A 23,851-nucleotide genomic window follows, 5' to 3' on the forward strand; every position below is an offset into this window, starting at 1 on the left:
CACGTACTAACGTGGCGTGACCATGACACATGTTCTGGGGGATTTCCCTTGTTTATAGGGTGCCTGGTGGCTTTAGGGTGAGTTCAAAGGTCATGGAGAGCCTGTGCATGGGGCCGGTGGGGCGTGACACAGGTAGGAGAGGGATGCACTGGTCCAAGGGTCTCAGTGGCTGGAGGGACCCTCCCAGCCCCGTGCACGTTCCAGGTATGATGCTAAGCTCCAGGGGTTTGGAGATGTGACTCCCACCAGGTAGCTCAAATGGTCAAGTTTTGGCTGAGTGTGAAAATGAAACTTAAAGAGATAAACTTGAACATTTGTGTGCAAAAATGTGAAATCTTCAAGTATGACCAACAGTTTCTGTGCAAAAGTACTGGGAGGAGAGAAAGGGTTGTTGACGTTTATGTCAAAATATGACCTTAAAATAAGATCCTGCACTGAGAGCCAATCCCATTTCCATTTCGTCAACCTATGTTTCTGGTGGCCTGGGAGATGCCCCGTGGACCAGAAGCTAAAATGTATGACATTTTAAGCTAAAATGAAGCCCATCAAGGCCATTGTGGTCTCCCCTATACTTGCAGCATCCTATAACATAGAACGTTTATGGTGTTTCACTGCTGACAAAGCAGGGTCAGTGTGACAGCTCGCAGCACTGGAGGGGATCTTCTTGTTCCGAAGGTTGGGGGGACTTGGGGCTCAAAGACGTGGGGTGCTGTGGTTCCCCCCTCAAAATAACACGCCCCAGGGATCAGGAAGGTGGAAATGTCTGTTTTCCGAGACCCAGAACTTCTGACTCTTTCCCTTAGTTATGTTTTCTCATCCAGAAATCCATCACGTGAGGAGATGGACCTTGACTTGCACACCTTAACATCCCCATCAGCTTTGCACAAAGTGGGTGCTTGGTCACTTCCATTCTTCAGTCCTTGTCAAGCGCCAGCCTGTGCCAGGTGCCCTGGGTACCTGGGGGAGATGAAAGCTTCCAGTCTCTGCTCTCCTGATCCCATGTGTAGGTGAGAGAGAGGTCTGGATTGCTGTCATTGGGATGGAAAGACTTGTAATCGCAGTATAAACAGAGGTATGTGACCACACAGAGAAGGGAACTCACCCGGCAGGCTTCAGGGGGTCATTTGAAGAAAGCGTGATGGATAGAGCCCCATCAGGAAGGGCAGGCAAAGGACGGGGTGTTGTGAGGGGTTCCCACAGTGACATAACTGGCAGGGACTAGAAGGGCATCAGGCCAGAAAGATGTGAATGTGCAGCTGTGCTTGGATGGTGATGTGCAGAGAGCAGGGCAGCTTGGGTCATCCGCCTCCCGCATGAGGCCAGAGATGTGCAAGGAGCAGAAAGCTTTGGGCCTAGAAAATGCACGAATCTTCCAGTGAGACCAGCTTCTCGGCAGGGCATTGTTTGCGTAGACAGCCACAGTTTGGACACTGCAGGAAGGGCGCTTGGCTGTAATTCACAAGTGTTGACTAGTTCTAGGGTCCGCCCCACCGTTAACAATGGGGGGCCCTGGGCGAGTCCCTTTCCCCGTCTTCTCTGGTGCCCTTGTGCAGGGAAGGAAAGTGGGACTCTTTAGTCTCTGAGCTCTCAGACTGCACGGACATTGTCACTTGCCAGCCCCACTGGCACTGCCTTTGTGTAGGCATTAAGAGCTTCCGGTGGCATGAGGATCCTGCCTGTGACCGAGGAAGCCTGCAGAGCTGGGGCTTCCAGTGATGGTAACAAAATGGTAGCAGCTGCAGACGGCACGTCCTCACCCCGCGCTGTCCACAGGTAGAGCGAGGGCATCTCTCTCAGTAACTTGTGGGTAAAGAAGACACGTGTGTTCCCAGGGAACCCTCTGGCCTCCTTGGCTGTGTGACCGTCATTGATCCTGTTCTTGGGGCCGGCGAGCTGGGGCACTGCTCACAGGCTCCGCAGGCGTGGTTTTCATTTTTACGTCTGGATTTAGGGTCCCTCTAAAACTTCCCCTTGTGGGTGAAAGAACAGCTTCTCTGATTGCCGGTGGTCTACCCCGTGCCTTGCGACATGGCCGCACTTCCCATAAGACCCTGCCAAGTGGGCAGGATTCTCCATCTCCTCAAAGGGACACCACAGCTCAGAAAGACGGGACCAGCTGCTCTAGAACGTTCACTGGGTGTGCCTTGACTCTGGTGCATTTGCTTTTCGCATTAAAACCTGATGCCTGTGCATTAACCATACAGAAGAAAGTGCTGACTCCTGGTATCAGCTTTGCTGACAAACATAACAAAGAACTGAAGGGCTGCTGGGAGGCATTTGCAGGCCATGTCCTGGGTCACAGGCACTGGGCTTCCTTCTCACGCCCCCAGATCTCAGTACCTTCCTACCCAGGAAGGACACTTGGGGCCCTCTTTCTCTCTCCCCGTTTTGTGCCCTTGATTCGGAAGCTCAAAGCCGACCTCCCTGTTCTCTTGCAGGAGGCCCACCCACATCCTGCTGCAGTCAGGGTCCTGGAACCCTGCCCCATTGATGGCAAGACACCCAAATGGGCATTCTCGGTCTCCCCAGCCCCTTCTTATTCATGAGATAAAAGACAAAAGTCTCGGTTTCTCCATTCGATGGAATAATCTTCAGTCGTTTGGAAAATCTAGACAGCTGAACCTAACGAGACTGGGTGAACAGAGTACCCCTCTGTTAGAATTAGCCCTCAGGTACCACCTATTCTGAGCAGTTGCCCATGTACTCCCATTGTCACACCCTCAGACCCTCAAACTCGTCATATCCTTGCATCCCCTTCTCTCACGTGCCTTAAATTCACATGCACACGAAACACATTCTACTTTCAGGAAGAGTTCAACCCAAGGTTTATCTGTTGCTTCTGCATTTCCGGCCTCCTGGACTTTTGGTGCAGAGTAAATGAATATCTGTTGAGTGGATGAAACAGAGGACCCCTTTGTGTCCCTGACTCTGATTTCCATATGTTAACCCTGCCCACCACAGCCGGCTCTGTCTGGCCTTCCCTGGGAGCTCTTGGTGATGAAGGTGTGGTTTGGTGAAACGCTCATACTTGCTTCTCCGCGGCTTAGGAGAAGAGAGACCTTGTCCTACACACACGGCGTCTCCTGCAGCTCGTTTAGAAGCCTGAGGGTGAGGAGAGCGCCCTCCCTGCGGAGGAGAGAATGGTGTCTTCTCCCCAGAAAGGCCCAAGGACAGCCAGGGAGCAGAGCACCGAGGTTACCTGGAGCAGGGCTGACCGTGGGGCTGCACCTGGTCTTCAGCAAAGCCGAGGGGTCGGAGCTCAGGGGAGCTTTAGTCCAGGAGACAGCAGATCCTGTTGCTTGTCAAGAGCAGAGGACAAAGAGAACACATAGATGAGAGTTGGGTTTTGTTTTCTGGGGGTTTTCTTTTGGTAGAAAGTACGTCTGAATTCTCTTTTCCTCTAAAATTTTTACAAAAGCAACCTTCATACTCTGGACTCCCCTGCTTTGGGTAAAGTTACATTCCTGCAGTCTGGAGCAGCTTTGCTGCCAGAACGTTCACCACGGGGGGCCGGCTGGGTGGCCTGCTCAGGTTTCAAGCCCCTGGTGGCATGGCGGGGGGGGGGGTGATGCATGAAGCATCCTTGTCATGCCTGCTGTAACAGGCGTGGCTCGCGCCTCCCTGAGGACAGCTCTGTGAGGAAGGGCTTGCCCTCTCCGCCTGCGGAGATGCCTGGGATGCCACGTCGTCCAGCTGCTCTTTGGCAGTGACCTGAGGTCCGCGCCGCCCTGGGTCTCCCCCACTCTGCACGGCTGCCGAGTGTCCGTGTTCATGCGGGTGTCGGCTTGTCGTGTGTGTGAGCGCTCAGCTCCCCAGTTGTTGGCATCTGCCTTTCCCTGCGGCGTTGTTAATCCCTTGCATTCTACCAGCACTCACAGGCACAGGGACTGGAGAGATAAACAGTTCTTGCTTTCAAAGAGCCTGCCTTCTAATGGAGAAAGAATGTAAGCAGACCCTCAGTGATGGAGGCTGAGGGGATGCCGGGCAGGACACGTGGTGCGTGTGCGGGCACCATGCCAGAGCACTGCGGACCCTGGGGCACCGACTGTAGAGGCACCCTTTTCTGTCCGCCAGGCTTGTCTCATTCCACACCGTGGAGGACGGGGGCTCAGAGAGGCACAGCTCCGGCTCCAGTCACACATCTGGCAGGCGGGTTCGCTGGCATCCCAACCCAGGGTGGGGATTCCAGGGTCCTTGCTGTTTGAACACTGTTCGTGCAGGTCCCACCACAGTTGTTTGGACCTGCCTGCATGGACTGTTTGTAAACAGTGGATCTTGGTAAGCAGAAGCTACTCAAGCACCTTTGAGCACAGTTTCTGGAGGTTTCTTTCAGCTGTTAGCATCATCAGTAGCCAGCAGGCCTCCAAGGGAGAAAACAGATGAAATTCAGGCTTGCTGCAGACTTTACATCAGGCAGAGGTGTCTGTGTGGCCCCCTTCTCCTTGGCAGAAAAATTCTGGCACAGCGGAGGTACCTTAGCAGATCAGCAGTGCTGCCTCTGCCTTTGGACCGGGTTTCAAAGACTTGGACGACAGAGTGGAAAACGAAAGGCCTGGAACATTCTGCGGCTCTCAACAGCCCCCCTCCCTCCTCCTGCCCTTTGTGTGGTAGATGCTCCTTCGCTGGGACGTCTTGTCCCTCTGGCCAGCTCTCCATCTCTGGGATGCCTTCCTGACCACCCGCGCCCCTGAGGTGGGACCCCACTGGAGCCCCAGCACAGCGCGTCTTAAGGATCTGCACCCGCATCTTTTCCCACAGGGGCCTTGGGGTCTTGATGTCATGGAATGTCCTGGCCTCCAAGCATCAGGGACACATAAAGACACAGTCTAGTTTGACTCAGACTTTGCCACTTTAAAATGCATACAATGCTTTGTACTGAAAGAAAAAAAAAAACCTCATGAGGTAACAGAAAATAAGTAATAAATGATTGCTTATGAAAGAATTCTTTTTTTTTTTTTTTTTTTTTTTCGGTACGCGGGCCTCTCACTGTTGTGGCCTCTCCCGCTGCGGAGCACAGGCTCCGGACGTGCAGGCTCAGCGGCCATGGCTCACGGGCCCAGCTGCTCCGCGGCATGTGGGATCTTCCTGGACCGGGGCATGAACCTGTGTCCCCTGTATCGGCAGGCGGACTCTCAACCACTGCGCCACCAGGGAAGCCCTGAAAGAATTCTTGATTGGGGAGGAAGAAGACACGAGTTTATAAAAACAAAACCCTCACCTCTTTGGAGTCAGGCACGCGTGGGTTTGAGCTCGAGCTCCTACACTTACAGACTCCACCTCTGGGCTCGTTTTTAACCTCCCTGAGCTTTGTTCTCTCCTCCATAAAATGGTAGTGATTAACACCTCCTAAGAGCCTCACGTTTGTTTAGTTGGCTAACACAGGTAGTGATTAACACAGGGTCCTGAGGCATTTGGTTACAGAGAGCTATAACTAATATGATAGTGGGAAATATCAGTACATCAGTGTCTGCCTTTGTCATGTATATTTTGACTGAGGTTTCTCTGGCATTTTTTTGTGCTCATTTCAAGACATCTTTTTGCTATTAGATTGAAAAACATAGCTTGTGAGTCATGGTCTGCTTTATATCTGGAAGAAGCCCGGGCTTGTTTTCGATGGATGCTTGGTCAGACACTTGGATCCTCATCTCTTTTTATATAGTAAACAAATGGATGCTTCCAGAGCACAGTCATTTTGCAAATTGCACAGCGGCCTGCTAATGGCATAGGACGGACGCTCCTGGGTAGTGCTCCGCAGACGTGACGCACTGCTTGTCGATACATGCAGTCTCTTCAACAGCGTCGTTCAGACTCGGAGATGCCCCCCGGGTGTGTGCTTCACACCAGCTTTCAATGTTGCAATTTGTAAACCTGCTCTCATCGTGTACTTCTCTGTACAGTATTGGGAGAGTTTTCAGCATTTTATCAGCTTACGGCATTCCAGTGTCCTCCAGAGACTCAATTTAGACAAACTTAATTGTAAAAAGTAAAATAATGATCTTGTTGCTAAGATTTTGACTTTCTTTTCACCTATGACTGTAAGACATCTATCACCCAGATAGACACACCGCAGGTAACAGCGGTCCCTCTTACTTAGCTGGTCTGTGTGTTGGGAATTCTGCCGGGTGCTTTTACATAGTTTCTTTCTTACCGTTGCAAAAGCCCAGCAAGATGGGCATCTGTATTCTGTAGTCAAGGGGGCTGTGGCCCAAACTCTTCACATAACCGGTCCGCGGCTCTGCCTGGAAGGACAGGGATTCCAGGTGTCTCTGTAGCTCTGAAGCCTGCGGTGTTTCTCTTCCTCAGCCTCTGCCCCCAGCCCCACACAGGACATTCGCTTTCCAGTCACCTCCCACTGTGAACAGACCTTGCTGTAGGGGTTCAGCACACCACCAAACCCTGGTGCCGTCTTCCTGAAGAGGTGCAGGCCTGATAGAGGCTCGGCGTGACCCCCTCCCTCCTCCTCTGCCCCTCCCTCGTTCTGGGAAGCTCCTTTGTTGGTTTTGATGAGTTGACCTCTGAAACCTCTGCCGTCTTAGGCCTCAGAGGCAGTGCCAGGACTCGGCTCATCCTTACTCGGTTCTCTGGAGCTCTCTTCCTCATCACTGCATTGGTGAAACATAGATGATCTGGGGAAAACCTGAGTTCAAGGCCCGCGTGGTCACAGGGAGCTTGGATAGGACAGAGGCATACAGGGCCCTTGGGTCGTAGGCACCTAGGCTGCAACTGACACGTGGAGTCTTAGAGTTCTGTTCAGTGCTCTTGAGAGAGGCTGTAGGAGATGGGTCTTTTCGAGGATTACCTTGATTTCTATTTTTTAAAGAAACTGCCATCTTTAGAGTCTTTAGTGAATGAAATATTCTGGTTTGCTAAAATGGTGAGAATTACTCATTTAGATCAACCGTCATTTATATATTGAGCATACACTCTTGTCCACGTAGTCTTCTAGACTCTTTCTCTTTTTGTTTTTTAACATAAATATATTTACTTATTTATTTATTTATTTTGGCTGTGTTGGGTCTTCGTTGCTGCGCACGGGCTTTCTCTAGTTGCAGCAAGCGGGGGTTACTCTTCATCGCGGTGCGTGGGCTTCTCATTGTGGTGGCTTCTCTTTGTTGCAGAGCACGGGCTCTAGGCACGTGGGCTCAGTAGTTGTGGCGCGTGGGCTCAGTTGTTGTGGCTCATGGGCTCTAGAGCGCAGGCTCAGTAGTTGTGGTGCACGGGCTTAGTTGCTCCGCGGCATGTGGGATCTTCCCAGACCAGGGATGGAACCCATGTCCCCTGCATTGACAGGCGGACCCCTAACCACTGAGCCACCAGGGAAGTCCTCGACCTCTTTCCCTTGCACAATATTTTTTCGACTCCACCATGATGTATGCTGAACCACCCTAAAATGCAGATCCAGAAAATGAGGCTGGTAGAGAGGCAGACTTGTTCAAAGCACAGAACCAGTGGAAAGTGCAGCTGGATCTGATTTTAGACCCATCCGTTCCTAGTAACCATGCATTCTTATAATGAAATGGATTAGACATTTTGTGGGGGGGAGGAAGAGGCTTAGGAAACAGCTTATGTGCTTTACTTTTTTTTTTTTTTGAATTTTTGAATTTTATTTTATTTATTTTTTTATACAGCAGGCTCTTATTAGTCATCAATTTTATACACATCAGTGTATACATGTCAATCCCAATCGCCCAATTCATCCCATCACCACACCCCCTGTCGCTTCCCCCCTTGGCGTCCATGCATTTGTTCTCTACGTCTGTGTCTCAATTTCTGCCCTGCAAACAGGTTCATCTGTACCTTTTTCCTAGGTTCCCCAAATATGCGTGAATATATGATATTTGTTTTTCTCTTTCTGATGTACTTCACTCTGTATGACAGTCTCTAGATCCATCCACGTCTCTACAAATGACCCAATTTTGTTCCTTTTTATGGCTAATATTCCATTGTATATATGTACCACATCTTCTTTATCCATTCGTCTGTCGATGGGCATTTAGGTTGTTTCCATGTCCTGGCTATTGTAAATAGTGCTGCAATGAACATTGGGGTGCATGTGTCTTTTTTTTTTTTTTTTTTTTTTTTTTTGCGGTACGCGGGCCTCTCACTGCTGTGGCCTCTCCCGTTGCGGAGCACAGGCTCCAGACGCGCAGGCTCAGCGGCCATGGCTCACAGGCCCAGCCGCTCTGCAGCATGTGTGATCCTCCCGGACCGGGGCACGAACCCGTGTCCCCTGCATCGGCAGGCTGACTCTCAACCACTGTGCCACCAGGGAAGCCCCTGCATGTGTCTTTTTGAATTATATTTTCTTCTGGGTGTATGCCCAGCAGTGGGATTGCTGGGTCATATGGTAGTTCTATTTTTAGTCTTTTAAGGAGCCTCCATACTGTTCTCCATAGTGGCTGTATCAGTTTACATTCCCACCAACAGTCTATGTCTTTTCTTGATGAATCGCTATGGCACGTAATAGCGTTATTATAATAGTGTAGTGGTGGTGGAATTATGAGCCCCAGTGTTCCACTGGGCTGTGGCTGAAAGGAGGTTTGGAGATGCTGGTGAGGTATTGTGCCTTGTTGTCCCTTCACTGAAAGGTCTGGTTTCCCATGCTCTTTGAGTTCTGATGTAAGCGCTTCAGTGTTTGTCTCAGTCACAAATGGTAGTGAGCTTGCAACTAGGGAAGGTAATGACCTTTCTTCTACTTGTTGTTTACAAAGGCTTTTTAAGGGAGTACTGGATTTTTACAACTAGCAGACAGTGAAGCCAAGAGTAAACTGGCATTGGGAAAGGCCTCCTCACTTCGGTATGAACTTTGCTTTGTGTCCCTCACTGATTTTTCTGACTTACTTCAGATGTCCAGCCAGACTGCCAAGTAGCGGAAGGTGGTAGCAAGTAATTTCCCAGTAAGTAAGGGGTCCCTGAAGGAGGATGGGCAGCCATACCTGGGTTCTCGGTGTGGGGTGCAGGGGCGACTTAGAGGCAGGCGAGGCTGGGCTGGAATCTGGGCTCTGCCCTTGCTGTCTGGGTTAGCTGGCAGCTCCTTCTTTGGTGACTCAGTGTTCACACCCGAGTGATGACATGGTCACACCTTTCCTGCAAGAATATTCTAAGGAGCACGTGAAACAATGGAATATAGGGGACTGAGCGTGGCGCCTGACGTCTGACGTGTGTCTGAGGGACGCGGCTTCCCTGCTTCCCTCGATGCCTCTGCTCCTGCCCTGGGCGCACTGGCATGGTGTTTGCCGAGGTCGGGCCCAGGGGTCCAGCCCGCATCCCTAGCCCCGGTGCAGAAGAGGTACCCCGCAAATATTTGTTGAGTGAATACAACCCCTAATTTGGTCGTTGCTGTGGCTACGCGGCAAATATACAAAAAAACGCATTGGAACAATGTTTTTGATTTGCCCTTTTTTTTTTTTTTTTTTTTTTAATGCCTCACTGCTCCTTCAGCCTTAGGGAAGTAAAGATGTTTACAGATATTTCTCTGTTTTGTTTTTTCTTTTTTTCAGTGCCTGAAACAGTACGTGGAACTCTTGATCAAAGAAGGATTAGAAACTGCAATTAGCTGCCCTGATGCTGCCTGCCCCAAACAGGGCCACCTACAGGAGAACGAGGCACGTTCAGCTGGGAAAACTGGGGTGCACAGCGGATCGGGGGTTATGGGTTCTGTCTAGGCTGACCTGGCATTGGAGTCTAGCCCTCAGATTGTTATACTCCTTTTTCTTTTTTCCCTTAGATCGAGTGTATGGTTGCAGCTGAAATCATGCAAAAATACAAAAAGCTACAATTTGAAAGAGGTAGGTGCCCCAGTGCCTTAGCCCGTGACAGAATCCGGGTAACTTCGGGGAGTGCTTTGGGTGATTGTGATTATATATCATTTGGCTACAGCAGAAGTGAAAACATTGATGTAAATTAGACTTCTAAAGTTCGGCTGTCATTTGAATTCTCTGCAGAGCTCACAGTTGGAAGGCCTCTGTTGGGGATCTAGTTAGGAACAGGAAAGATTCGTGAAACACAGCTTGCTTCTAGGGGTTTGGGATTTTGGGGGTAGTTTAAAGAGACCCTCGTGGGGCATTATTCTCCAGCCAGGTTAAGGCCTAACAGTCTGAGAACTAATTCTTTGACCTCCGGAGAATTTAAGAGATACAAAGGCCTGGAAGCAAGTCCCGAGGTCACGCAGGGTGGAATCGTGGCGCTCGCCATCCTGACCGCACGCATGTCCGTCGCCTTCACAGGCTGCGTCGTGCACGCTGGGACCAGTGGGTGCTGAGTCCTTAGTTCACCAAGTCTCCCAACAGCCCGACAAGGTTGTCTGTTAACCTGACACCCACAGAGACTCACTGATGTGCCCTGATTTCCATCTCTGGCGGGTAGTGGGGTGGGGTGCGGACCAGGTCCCCCGCAGTGCCCTGCCCAGCCCTGCTGGCTGGAGCCGGGCCGCTCCAGAGTTCAGACACGCTGAGCGTCCGGGATGGGTCTTTCTCTTTGCTGTCTGAAATACTTCAGGATCATAACATGGTATTCTAAAGAGTCTGTGGATTCTGTTTGGCCTCGTTTTCATGTATATTCTGGACCTTGGGCTCATCTGAAAAGGAGCAGAATGAGACACGGGTAGAAAGAAGATGCTCTGTATGTAAAACTTTGTGAAGATGCTGCACCCCGACTGTAAAATTTTCAGCTCAGCTTGTGAGCATGGAAGTTTGCTCCCCGCTCTTCCTTGACTGGTTCTCAGTCCTTGCCTGGATCAGGCATTTATGAGAGATGAAGCCCTGGGTGGCGTGTTTACAGGAAAACACCATCAGGATGGGAATGGAATGCGGAATAGACTAGAGGAAAGTGTCCAGAGACTCTTAGTTTAGCTGAATGTGGAAACTTTTCTTTTTTTTTTTTTTTAAGAACTGCTAAAGATAGCTGCATTTCCTCTTGAGGCTCACTTCTCAAGAAAAAAGAAAAAAAAAAAAAAAAGGTAATGTGTGGCCAACCTAAAAAAAATCAAACAGGATTTTTGATGGCATTGAAATTTGTTTTCAAGAGTTTATTTAGTCAAATGCCATATATTGTTTGGGGCAGTTTATAGCTTAAATATAATGCCATGTGATACAAAAGTCAGTATGTGGAGCAATAAAATTAATTTGGATTTCTGAGACTTTGAGCGTCTTCTGAAAACATTTTCCAGTGGGAATCTTGACAGAAACTGGCAGTTACTTGGGTTACAAGAAAATGAACTTTCTATGACATTGAATTTAAAAATGCAGCTGGGTAAATATTCCTACATAATAATTTTAACTGTGTTATTTCTTCCGAGCTTTAGCTTAGTCCAAGATTTTCTTTTTCCTTTGCATAATAATGAACCCAACTCGACTTAGGTTAAAAAAATATCTCTCAAACCCATCACTTTAAAACATTTTTCTAGCATTACGTTCAAAGCAACAAAACACACAAAAAGGACTCGGACTTAATAGGACCAGAGACCGGTCTGAATGAGATGTTAAAATGTTAGGGCTAAAAAAAAAAAAAAAATGTTAGGGCTAGTAAAATACAGCTCTTGATTATAGCTGGTCACTGAGCAAATTCTGAGACAGGATCAGTGAGCAAGTTTCAACATACTCCCTCCCTTTGAAATTCATTTTCAAATGAGGATGGTGACTGGATTAAAAGTGACAGTTGCCATGATTTTCTGACAACCGTTAGTTACTAAAAAGTCCTATGGTTAAAGTTTCAAACACTGTCTTCCTGTGAACTTTGCACGTCTCATCTTATATCAGAGCCTTGATTTTAATCTGAGTTTCCCCACTCCTCCAGCCAGGTCCTTGGGAAGCAGGAAGCCAGGAGGGAGGCTGTGAGGTGCTTTCTGAGCACCTACTCTCCCAACTGGAAGACCCCCAAGGCTGGGAACAAACAAGCTTCCAGGGAAGGTCCATCACCCTTGCCTGCGTTCCCCACTGGACTACACACGAGCTCCTATTTGGGCACCGACCACACCACGCTGTAGGCATTTGTTTATATATCCAGGGCAGTGAGAATGGACCAGTATGAGTGGGGATGCTGGGCCCTTCACAGTGTGCTTCTCAAAGGACAGTTGTGTTTAAGAAAGAAAAACATCTTTATGTGGCACATATATACAATGGAATATTACTCAGCCATAAAAAGAAACAAAATTGAGTTATTTGTAGTGAGGTGGATGGACCTAGAGTCTGTCATACAGAGTGAAGTAAGTCAGAAAGGGAAAAACAAATACCGTATGCTAACTCATATATATGGAATCTAAAAAAAAAAAAAAAATGGTTCTGAAGAACTTAGGGACAGGACAGGAATAAAGACGCAGATGCAGAGAATGGACTTGAGGACACGGGGAGGGGGAAGGGTAAGCTGGGACGAAGTGAGAGAGTGGCATGGACATATATACACTACCAAATGTAAAATGGATTCCTAGTGGGAAGCAGCCGCATAGCACAGGGAGATCAGCTCGTGCTTTGTGACCACCTAGAGGGGTGGAATAGGGAGGGTGGGAGGGAGGGGATATGGGGATATATGTATATGTATGGCTGATTCACTTTGTTATACAGCAGAAACTAACACACCATTGTAAAGCAATTATACTCCAATAAAGATGTTAAAAAAAGAAAGGAAAGAAAAACATCTTTTAAAAGAGTTGGGCTTTTTGATAAGTAGAGCTATTAGGGAACTGCTTCATTAATCTATTATGAATATACCTTTGGGAGATGGGAGTTAAGATGAGTTTCTTCTAGTGTGCCAGAAAATACACTGCTTGCCTTGTGTGAAAATATATACAAATATGTATATATATATATATATATATATATATATATATAAAAGATACAATATTTATAATAGTTATATCGTATGATATAATGTATACAATGTATAGTATAACATATATATGTAATACATAGATAGATAGACAGACATAGATATGTATGTATATACACATCCTGGAAAGAAAACCTCTGCTGTTGCCCGGTGTGGATTTTCCTGTTGATTGCGTCCCATCTTGTACAACCAGCTGGCAGACTCCAGCAGCGGGATGATGATGTAGAATTCTAATAGACGTCTGAGAGAGGAGCCCAGGCTGTGCCCACAGGGGCATGTGTGAAGGGCGCACGACAGAAGGGTGTTCTGAGCTAGCAGATCCATGGGGCAGAGTGCTTGCCCTCCACATCTCCCACAGGGAGTCTCTCCCATAGGGATTCGCGGTGCCATAAGGACACAGGTCGCACAGTTGAAGTCGTTACCATGGAAACCCTAACTGGGTCTCCTCTGCTGTGCGCTGCATGATATAATTGGGCCTTTCATGAAAAGCTTCCCCCCCCCCTCCCCGCCTGCAGCCACGCGTGCCATCTAAGAGGAGTGGACGGAAGATGGCGCTCTGCCGTGAGATGCAGGCAGAGATTCTGCCGGTCCCCTCCTGATGTCACAGGCTCCTCAGAGCAGAAGCGGGGAGCGGTGGGAACTGGAAGGGTCTAAACTGGACAGTGTTGTCCCTTTAGGGGCGACAGCACTAAACACCTTGCCAAGTAGTCAGGGAAACAGACCCCGCTGAGGACGTACCTGCCCGTGTCCAGCTGTTGGAAGGCCGAGCGCGCACATCCCGCAGCACTGCTCTCGGGGGCCGGGCACATAGGGGCCCCGTGATGTAGGTGCGGCAAACCCTGGCTCACCCACCAGCATACCAGTACCGGAGGCAGAGCTCTTAGAGAAATTCCAGATGACGGAGGGGGAGGGCCGCCTGCTAAAAGGCACAGGACCCTGGCGCAGCGGCCTTTGGTGTTTCCCCTGGTGCCCCAGGCCGCCTCTGCATCCCTCCCTCTGCCTTCCTCCTGCCTCCTCAGCCCAGGGGCCTGCAGGCCGCTGCCCCACACACGTGCGTTTTCCCAGAAAAGCACTGCCTCGGATCGGACAGCCAGAAACAGTCTTAGAAAAGCCGCCACTCTCAGCTCTTCGTGACAAGAGCGAACTTAACTCCTTCGCTCACTGTTAGGTGCCTCAGGAAGATTTTACCTTATTATAAAGAAAAACAATTAAAAAGTATCACATTTTCCTGAATGCAGGTGTTCCTCTGTATTAGCAAGTCTTCTAAAGCTTCTGCCAGACCTACCAATTTGATACTTTTGTGCTGTTGATTAATTCACCTTTTAAAAAAAGTTAGATTAGGTTAGGAGTCGGCCAGCCATGGCCAGTGGGCCAAATTAGTACGGCCCCTGGCTTGGGGTTAAAAATCAAGTTTTATTGGAACACTCATTTACGGATCAACACAGATGCCTTTGTGCTACCACAGCAGAGCTGAGTAGTTGGATGGAGACCTCATGGCCCTCAAAGACTGAAATACTTACTGTTAGCCCCCGGATTGGATGGTGAGATGGGTTTTAGTCCAGTTGTACCTGACAGGAGCTCATTCATGGCGGGCTGAATCCACATTTGATTGGGGAGCATGGCAAACACGCAGGTGGCCTGTTGAGGTGAGGCCCAGACGCCTGCAGCTCATGACAGCCCCAGCCTGTTGGAGTTCCCAGTGCCTACAAATCCTGTCTCTGATGTGGGTGAACCCACCCACCCTGGCCGTCACTGGTCACGTGGCCGAGAAGCCTGCAAGCGCCTTTCACTGCTTCCAAGTTCCCAGCACAATGCAGTCCGTTCCTTCTCAAGAGCGACCCTCAGTGGCTGACTTGGAGGCCTTTGAACACACCCTGGAATCCTCTGGCCTCCCTCGCGGCGTTTTGGCCTTGCATCAGCATCCGTGTGGGTTCCTGCCCAGCTCTCCCTCCCGCTGGCCTGCATTGAGAGTCCAGTCACACTGGACAAAGGGTCCAAGGAACCAGTAACCAGGCTTACGTGAAGGACAGCTCGGGACCGTTATTTAAAGAAATGCGAGATACGAAAGCAGATGTGAAGGAATGGGAGGGTTGTGGTGTTCTGTTTTTCAAAATCAACTTCCTGACTGATTTCATCAAACAGGCTTCTTAGTGATGTGGGCTCCACTTCAGAGGGAAAGCCTGCTGTTGAAGAGTGAATTTCATACAGTCCTTAGCTCAGGGCTTAGATTTGAACTTGGGAGGGAGACAGTCATAAGTCAGAGGTCTGACCTTTGATGGGAAGAAGAATCAGCCATCGCCCTTCCTTCTTTTCCTTCCATCCTTAACCGGTATTTTGGGATGCCCGACGCACGCCCCACACTGGGCTAGGTTGTGAGGCTATGAGCCTGAAGGACGGGCCTGACTTCACGAAGCTATGTCCCAGGGCAGGCGGGCAGCGAGCAGGACGTGGTCCCTGGACCACAAGGCTTCCAGGATGTAGGGGCTCCTGAGACACGAGGACTCTGGGGGTAGTTGGGGATCTGCTGTCCCCCACGTGAGTGGAGTGGGAAGTGGGGAGTGCCTGGGGAGGAGGAGGTAGAGCCAGATGGGTCCCGGATCGTGAAGGGGATGTTATGTCTGACCTTGATTTCCTTTTCTCCCTTAAATACGTGAAGTCCGTGTCCATCAGTCCGAAGCCCCGCCAGATCCTTGGTCCTGCGGAGTTTGACTTGCCTGTTTTTATTCCCTGTGCCAGAGGTGCTCCTGGACCCCTGTCGGACTTGGTGCCCGGCGTCCACCTGCCAGGCTGTGTGCCAGCTCCAGGAGATGGGGCTTCAGACCCCACAGCTGGTGCAGTGCAAAGCCTGCGACACGGAATTCTGCTCCGCCTGCAAAGCCAGCTGGCACCCTGGACAAGGCTGCCCGGAGACCATGCCCATCACCTTCCTTCCCGGGGAGACCAGGTACGCTCGGGGCACAGACTGCAGGCTGGGAGATGGAATCAGGCTTCTCCCTCAATGTGCCTCTGGGGAGGACAGGGCTGCACCCCGGTCAGTCTCCAAGGTCAGTCTCCTCTTGGGTCTCATTCAGACCTGGCTTTGTTTATTATTAAATGTTGAGAACTGATTATGTGCCTGGCACTGTTCCAGCCTCTGGAAATATAAAGTTGCATAAGAAACAGAGTACACTCTGCCCATCCAGAAAGGCAAACGTATGAATAGTCAGTTCCTATGCAGGGTTTTAAGTCCTGTGATAACCTGAAGTTTTGCCAAGACTCCATTGTGCTGAAGATGATCCGAAATGGGGGTGTGGGAGCAGAAACGAGGGAGGGCAGTGGTTAGAAACACCAGAAGGATCGCCAAATACAGGATCCTGGTGCCTGAGGCCAAGGGGGCCACATGCCCCTGAAATGGGGGCCTTGGCAGGAAGGATGCAGTAAACCACTACAGCGGTTTTGCCCTCCCGTCCCCCGCCAGACCCTCAGCCTGGATGGCCAGGTGGACACCACAGCATCACTCTGTGTACCTTGAAATTTAGTAGGTTGAAGCATAGAAACTGATCGTATTCAGCTGTTTTGTCCTCCAGTATCTGCAGTGGCATCTGGTTCAATCAGATACAGGTGGCCCAGCGCCTGTTGAGGCCAGTTCCTGGTGGAGTAAATCTCACCATCCACCTGAAGGTGTCACCAGCCTGTCTTCCTCTGTCCCCAGCTGCTGCCCCCACCCCTCTCACCACAGCTCGACCTACCCAGGGACCCTCGTGGCGGCGCCGGACACACTCCTGTCCCCTGCCGCCTGCACCTGTGTGCTGTGCCTGGAATGTCCCTTCTTCGCCCTCCTGCTTTCCCTGGGGACTCCTTGCCACCCTTGAGGATGTGGCTCATGTCCCCTCTTTTGTCGAGCTTCCCAGTTCCCGGGGCAGGGTTGGAGACCCATCCTCTGTGTCCCCCCTGGAGATCGTCTGCATTGATGACAGCACCAGCCTTGTTGGCTGTTAGTTCATCTGTTTATGTGGCCAGTCCCTCCACTAGGCTGAGCTTTTGTGTGTGTTTGGGCGTTGTCACCCCAAATCTTGGCATACAGCAGGCGCCGAAACGCTAGAATGATCACTTAACTTATACTTAGGGTCTTGATCCTTCATAATTTTGTGAGGAGAGCCACACTGCGAGTGTGACAGATTACACATAACCGGAAGAGCTGGATTTCCAGGCTGGGGAAGAAGCAGGTAGAGGGCAGGCGGGGCTGTGCCCTTGTGAAGCAGTCGGGTGACTGTTTAAGAGAAGGCCCCGCTTAGTGAGTGAGGGGCTCCTCCCTTCCAAGAACCAGCGAAACCAGGAGTCAGGAAGAGCCGGTGTCCTGCTCTTGGGAGGGATGGAGAAGGGATCCATAAAACCTTCTTAAGGTGGAGGGTGGTGGGTGTTGGGAGCCTGACGAATTAGTATTTCTTCATCTGTGGTGCTCTGATTTCATGGAGGTCATTGCCCAAAGACTGCAATCGTGTCACGGTGGCACGACATACGTGTATATTAAATCATCCGTGATATACCTTAGAAAGAACAAGAACAAACAAAATTAAAAAAAAAAATCAGGTTGTGCAACCTAAGAAACTGACACAAGGGCAATTTGAATAAGAACTCACAAATCTCATTTTGTGAAAATATAAAAAACAAAGATTTTATCCCCCCAAAATCTGACTTTCTGGCTTATCCAGCCACATGGAACTTCATCCCACACAGGAGACAGGTGTCTGGAGCTGGGCAGCAACCCCTTCTTTATCTGGGGTTTCTGGCATCTTTACTTTGCCACAGTCCTCACCACTCCCTCTTGTCTCCCTGGCCCCTGGGCTGACTGTCAACTACCATTTATAACTGAGGACACACCGTTTTTTTTCATATAACAGACTTTTTTTTTCCTTTAAGTTAAATCTTCCTTTAACCCCCATTCCCACCCATCACCTGACGAGCCCCACTCATTTATGTTGTGTGTTTGCCCCTTAAAGACATTAGACCACGTAAATTGTGATGAAACTGTCAAAAGACTCCTACCTGCCTTCACAAGTTTGAGTGTAGAGTAGTAGTTGTTACTGATAATCATTTTAAATATAATTAAGGTACCAGAAAATGTTAAAACTGTTGTCTATACCATATAATTTCCATGCCGCAATGCACCAGAACTTACATATTTTAACTGTTTCTGCTTGAAAAGTCTCCCTGAGAGGCACTTTCCACTCTCCACTAACGTGGCCTCTGTTCATGGCATTTCCTTCAAAATTAGTTTATGAGTCACATGAGAAAATTGGTTTCATTATTTTAAGGTCACACCTGGCTTTCAAATCAAAGCAATGTTTTCTAACCTGATAGTCAACCTTAATCACGGGACTTGGCACCTCCTGACTTTGGCCTTTGTTAGAAATCAAGCTCATTCCAGAAGGAGGCAGCTAGCGTCTGTGCACGGCTGGCCCCTGCCTGTCCCCATGGAGGCACCTGCACGTGTTATGACAACCCTGCTTCACTGTAAATCTCATTCTGTGCAGCCAGGCTGGTCCGCAGTTTGCTGTTAAATTAGAGATGAATTTGAGCTACAGCTGTATTATCTTTCAGTAAAAGTATTACTAACAACTAGCATTTATTGAGTGATTACTATATACGTGCTGGGTTCTATGTGCTCAGCACAGAGAAACTCTTTACATCTTCATCCCCCGCTCTGAGACGGATGCAGTTTGCCTCATGTCTGCAGACGTGGAGACTGATAGTATGTACACAGCCCAGCCAGGGCTTGCATTTCTGTCTCCAGACCCCCTGACCACGAGGACATACTGCTTCCTTCCAGGTCGTCTTACCTGGTCACCTTGTACTAGTGAACGAAACAAGAAGCTATTAAGCTGGGGCACGTGCCCCACGGTGTAGGAGCCTCGAGCTTAGGAAAACCCTGAGACTGCAATTGTTCGGAAGCTCACTGATCCTCAGACAACCGTGTAAAGTGATGACATAATTAAGGCTGACATTCACTATGATGCTTGTGGAAGATCCTTCAGCCAGAATTTACTCAGGGTGCCAGAATTTGCTCACTTGTGGTGAATTTATACTCGTGAATGCATTAGGTTCTGAAAAGGCTGCTCATCCCAATGGGAAATCATTTTTCTCCTGGTGACGTTCAGTAGCTGCAGTGAGTTCAAACAGTACGTGCCCCATAATCAGTGATAACTGCCCTTGATGGCTTCTTTTTCCAGATGTTTGCATATTTTTAGCTGTCTTTTAAGATGAATAGCATGGGATGGACATCGTTCTACAGTCAACCTAAAAAGATACCTAGGCTGTCTTTTTATGAACAGCATAGAATCATTGCTGCCAATTACTGGGCACTTCACACAGGCCTGCACTGCCCTTTGCCCTTCACACATGCATAACCCCATCTGTCACACTCACACTGACCAGAAGGCTGGGCCTCAGAGAGGTTGCCACCCAGCCTGTGTGCCGACGAGCTGCACTTGACCCCAAGCTTAAATGCCACCATGCTCACCCCTGTGGGCCTGCTCAGACCTCTCAGGAAAACAGTTTTGTACAGACAAGCCAAGTAGATCTTAATAAGCGATTAGTGTGTATGTGTGTGTTTTTTAATATTTTTTTCTGATAATGGCAAAGAACATACCATGTGTTATCAACCCTTAGGAGAGTATACAATTATATGAATAAGGGCATAAGATTCGACCATAATCCCATTATTCAGAGACCTCCATTCTAAGCCTTTGGCCCTAGCTTCTCTGGTTTGTCTGTGCACGTCTAAATTTACACATGTGCTGATCTTGCTTTTTCTCTTCCCCAAGTCAAACTGGCTGCTTCACAGTTTCTCGGTGATTGTTTTCCAGAGTTCCAGTCTCTTTGGTTTCAGCATATTTCACAGGTGACCTCCGTCCCTCTAGTTGAGCGAGTGCTTCCAGGGTTAACCTGTGCTGGCAGGTGTCTCCTGGCCCTGTGGCCCTCTGAGCACAGCCCTGATGCAGCTTCTCCCTCAGCAGCTCCACCTTCCAACTGGAGGAGGACGACGCGCCCATCAAACGTTGCCCCAAGTGCAAGGTCTACATCGAGCGGGATGAAGGGTGCGCACAGATGATGTGTAAGAACTGCAAGCATGCCTTCTGCTGGTACTGCCTCGAGTCCCTGGACGTGAGTACGCGGCGGGGGCTTTGGGGGTCGGGCTGCAGCCGGAGGCGTGCGCCAGCCGCTTCGCTGAAGTTACACTGTCAGGCGTTTTCTCTGTGCGTATTTATGGTAATGTGAGCTCCCTGGATGCAGTGGTATCCAAAGATGGGAGTTGGTGCAGGAGCTCTGGGAGCGAAGGGTCAGCTCAGGCTGGGGTTCAGCCTGGGTGTTAAAGGGGTGGGTAGTATCTCAGCATCTCCCCACATCGGGGAGCTGAAACAACAGACGTTGATCTCTCCGTGCTGGATGCTGGACGTCTGAGATCAGCGCCGGCGTCATCAGGTTCTGGAGCCTCTTCCTGGTGTACAGACGGCCGCCTTCACTGTGGCCTCACCTGGCAGAGAGAGGGAGCTCTGGACTCTCTTCCTCTTCCTATGAGGACATGAATCCCATCACGGGGGCCACAGCCTCATGACCTCCTCTGAACCTAAACACCTCCCGGCAGCCCCACCTCCAAACACCATTACACTGCAGGTCAGGGCTTCAACACAGGGATTTTGGGGAATGCAAACAGTCCATAGCAAGGGCCGTTACTGGAATAGCAAGGATGATGGAGGCAGGGGACCGCGGATGCTGGGCGCGGGGCAGTTACTTTAGTGACACTCGTGTCACCTGCAGGGCAGAAGAGCATACAGACCCTCTGCCGTCTGGCAGAATGGAAGTTTCTGGCCTCCTACGGCCACCATCTCCCCAGTGTACCCTGCACTGTCTCTGCTGTTCAGAATGATGTCTGAAGCATTAAAAAGTCTTTAGGGCCTTCAGAGGCTTTATGTGTATAGTTTCTTTATTTATCATATATATAGTTATATATATAGTCCAAATATATAGTCTCTATATATCATATATAGGCTATATATAGTCTCCCTGTATTATACATAATATATATATATGTAATTTGCATTTTACTGTATTTCTTTTTTTTGAAAACTGATTATTAAATTATGTTATATTATCTAAAGTCTGGCCTGCAATTTGCAATTCCTTATCAACTTTTCCTAAAGGGGGAAGGAAATGAAAGCCAGTTTTACCTCATGTTATCAAATCTCCTGGTAGATTTTTGGGGGGAAGTATTAGAAATGGACAGACACAGATTTCTAGAGGGAGCATTGCTTCTGCTGTGACCTCCCCTGCTACCGTGACCTCCCCGAGGTCTGTCCCCTTTGAGCCCAAAGCTGTTCTCTCTCTGCTCTGGTCTCTGGAGAGACACCCTCTCTGTCCGTCTGTGTGTCCGTCTGACTCGGCTCTAAAGCACAGTCCCTGCCGGCCAGAGGCCCCGTTGTGTCCTGACTCTGCCCGGACCAGGGACAGAGGTAGCACAGGGCAATTTCCTCCTTGAAGGTCAGTGTCCTTGGGGCCAAGGGTGGCCTGTTTTCCTCTGTAGGTGATGAGCTGCTGAAAAGTGACCCTGTGACCACAGAAAACAGACCCTGAGGGACAGGGGGTCTGCTCTGCAGCGGTCAATCAAGGACAGTAGCCGTGATTTAGGGCAGGTGTGTGAACGTGTGTCTGGAAGCAGCAGAGCTTCTGAGACGGAGGAGGGGCTTACACGGCCCCCTTCCCTCCTCTCGGGAATTTTCCTCTCCGAGCACCGGCTCCTGGGCACGTACACCTCCCGGAGTTATCAGTCATCTTAGGGTGATTCTTTCCATTCTCATCCTTGCCCCTGCCCCCCCGCCAGGCCCCGCCCTCACCCGTGAGGCCCAGGACTGCACTGCTTCTCTGCTGCCCCTGCGGGCCCAACATTCACCGCTTACAGACAGAAGGGACCCGCTCGCCTTCTATCGTTTTTGGAGTTGGTGGTAGATGGTCCCTGTTTATGAAGTGATGCTTATGTGGGCTGAAGGTTAGCCTATCTGTGACATGCGCTGCACAGCCCTGTTGTTTCATACGGGCACTCCTTCTGTGAGAGGTGGAATGATTGTTTCCTGACTTTAAGAAGCAGTCCAGGAAGGTTAACCATCTTTCCCCAAAGCACCGAAGGAGTGAGGAACGGACTCGGCATCCGCTCTCTGATCTTTCAGACCCTAAGACCCAACAGCTTGGGTACGACCAGTCACTGTCAGCCAGAGTAGGACAGGAAGTCTCACCCCTTCCGTGGTGGAGCTTCTCTGAGGAATTCACTGTTATCTGCGAGCATCTGGTCCACCGTGCTCTTTCGCCGGCACCATTGTTTCTGCTTCCACCCAGAAGCTTGATGAGGCTTCTCTGAACAATGTAAGGGAAACATTCACTCTCACCACGCACCTAGGTTCCTGGCAGGCCCTGCGGCGGGTATACCCAAGGGCTTCATCCAGGAACTTAAAAGTCACGATGAAATCACTTTTATATTGTAAAAGCATCTTGGAGTGCTTTTGTTAGGGAGAAGGCTTTTGTTTTGCTCAGGAAGCATGCCGTGAGTGTTGGCAACTCAACTCCACATGGAGGCCTGGGCTGCCAGGCTGTCGCTGGCAAAATCCATGACCTTGAGGGGCTGGTGACCTCCCGACTGAGAAGCCCCTAGTAGCACCTGGTCCTCGTGAGCACAGTGCTACAAGACGGCTGGTGTGGAGTCCCCAGCAGCCCCTCCGGGGCGGGTCACTGGGTCTGGGGTGGGAGTGGGGTGTGGGCACAGCTATGGAGAGTTAGCTGACCAGGCAGAGGGCAGAATGTGGGAGACGGGTCACCTCCAGAGGACAGGACGTGGTCAGGAAGGATGTGGCCTGTACGTGGTCTGTGTCTGGCCGAGGCGGGGAACGTGACCAGGGTCTCCGTGCCGAGCTAGAGCTGGACCTCTGGCACGGGGGCTCGTGCCCCCCAAACACTGGTCCAACAGCAGCTTGATGAGGGCCACGTGGGGCATCTGTGACCGGGGTACAACCTCCCCCCCGCCCCGACCCAGAGTCAGGATCCGCGTTTTCCCAGGCGACCCCAGGGACTGTAACGTGCAGTCCCCGGGTTTGTCCAGCTTTGCCAGGCGAGAGCCCTGAAGACTTTTCAGCTGGGTCACACAGAGCAGCTCAGCTTGCGTTTCAGAAAACAAATCCAAAGGCTGTTAGGAGTCTACAGAGCAACGCCGTGAGAGGCAGCCTGGGAAAATGAGGCTTAAAGTGGGACGTTACTCTCCGTGGTGTGTGGGTGAAAGAAAACAGAATTAGGAGTTCGAGGAACAGAGAGTCTCCGTGGACAGAAGTCATCAGAAATGGCCCCAGAGAGGACAAGCTCCAGCCAGAAGAAGCGTGCGTTCACCCGCGCCTGTGCTTCCTTGGACAGATGAGGGTCTAGGACAGGGGGTGAGTCGGGGGGGTGGCAGTCTGGGCCCTCGCCACGACCCCCAAAAAGCCAGGATTTCCTGATGCTCCAGCGTGTGTTCAGGCTCCACGAGGCCGACCTATAAAATCATCAGACTGGAGGCTCCCTGAGAGGACCACGCAGCGGGGCCGCTAAGGACCAAAGGACACCATCGACCCCGGCTCTGCCCGGCCCTCGGAGGAGTGACTTCCCGCCTCAGACACGCTGGGCCTTGTGCTTATTTCCCCTTTTCTCAAAAAGAGGCTCTGTTTACAGCCTCAGTTAAGTGAACAAACAGCGTCAGCCTCTCTTTTGTGCTGTTTACTGAGCTGGTCCTTTTTATGGACGATAGGAGAGAAAATGGCACCTCCTGTACATGGAGAAGCAGAGGGTTTTGTCCAGAAAACGCACTCCTGTACCTCGGTCGCTGCTCGCTGAGGTTTGGGGGCCGTGCACCGAGCCGGGGATGTGGTGACAGCGGCTGACTGACATCAGCTCAGGGCCCCGGCTCCAAAAACCTGACGGTCTGGTGAAGGTTGTCAGGGGAAGGTGATTGGAGATGGAGGTGGGACGTGAGGACACC

General features: G+C 50.3%; 1 protein-coding gene across 10 annotated transcripts in view; it reads left to right on the forward strand.

The window, feature by feature from the left end:
* The window catches only part of RNF144A (ring finger protein 144A), a 115,012-nt gene that overhangs the window by 78,925 nt on the left and 12,236 nt on the right, over nucleotides 1-23,851 (forward strand). For 6 of the 10 annotated variants that reach the window (XR_004352760.1, XR_004352758.1, XR_004352761.1 and 3 more), the window contains 4 exons: nucleotides 9,501-9,605; nucleotides 9,728-9,788; nucleotides 15,559-15,766; nucleotides 19,815-19,965. Coding sequence is in view for 4 of the 10 variants with exons in the window: in XM_032652609.1 (XP_032508500.1) it covers nucleotides 9,501-9,605; nucleotides 9,728-9,788; nucleotides 15,559-15,766; nucleotides 19,815-19,965 (525 nt within the window). In the remaining 6 variants the exon portion in view is untranslated. The remainder of the gene's footprint in view (nucleotides 1-9,500; nucleotides 9,606-9,727; nucleotides 9,789-15,558; nucleotides 15,767-19,814; nucleotides 19,966-23,851) is intronic. The other 4 variants (XR_004352763.1, XR_004352762.1, XM_032652610.1 and 1 more) reach the window with 1 other exon arrangement.

This window comes from Phocoena sinus, chromosome 13 (assembly GCF_008692025.1).
Source record: "Phocoena sinus isolate mPhoSin1 chromosome 13, mPhoSin1.pri, whole genome shotgun sequence".
In the NCBI taxonomy this organism is placed as follows: domain Eukaryota; kingdom Metazoa; phylum Chordata; class Mammalia; order Artiodactyla; family Phocoenidae; genus Phocoena; species Phocoena sinus.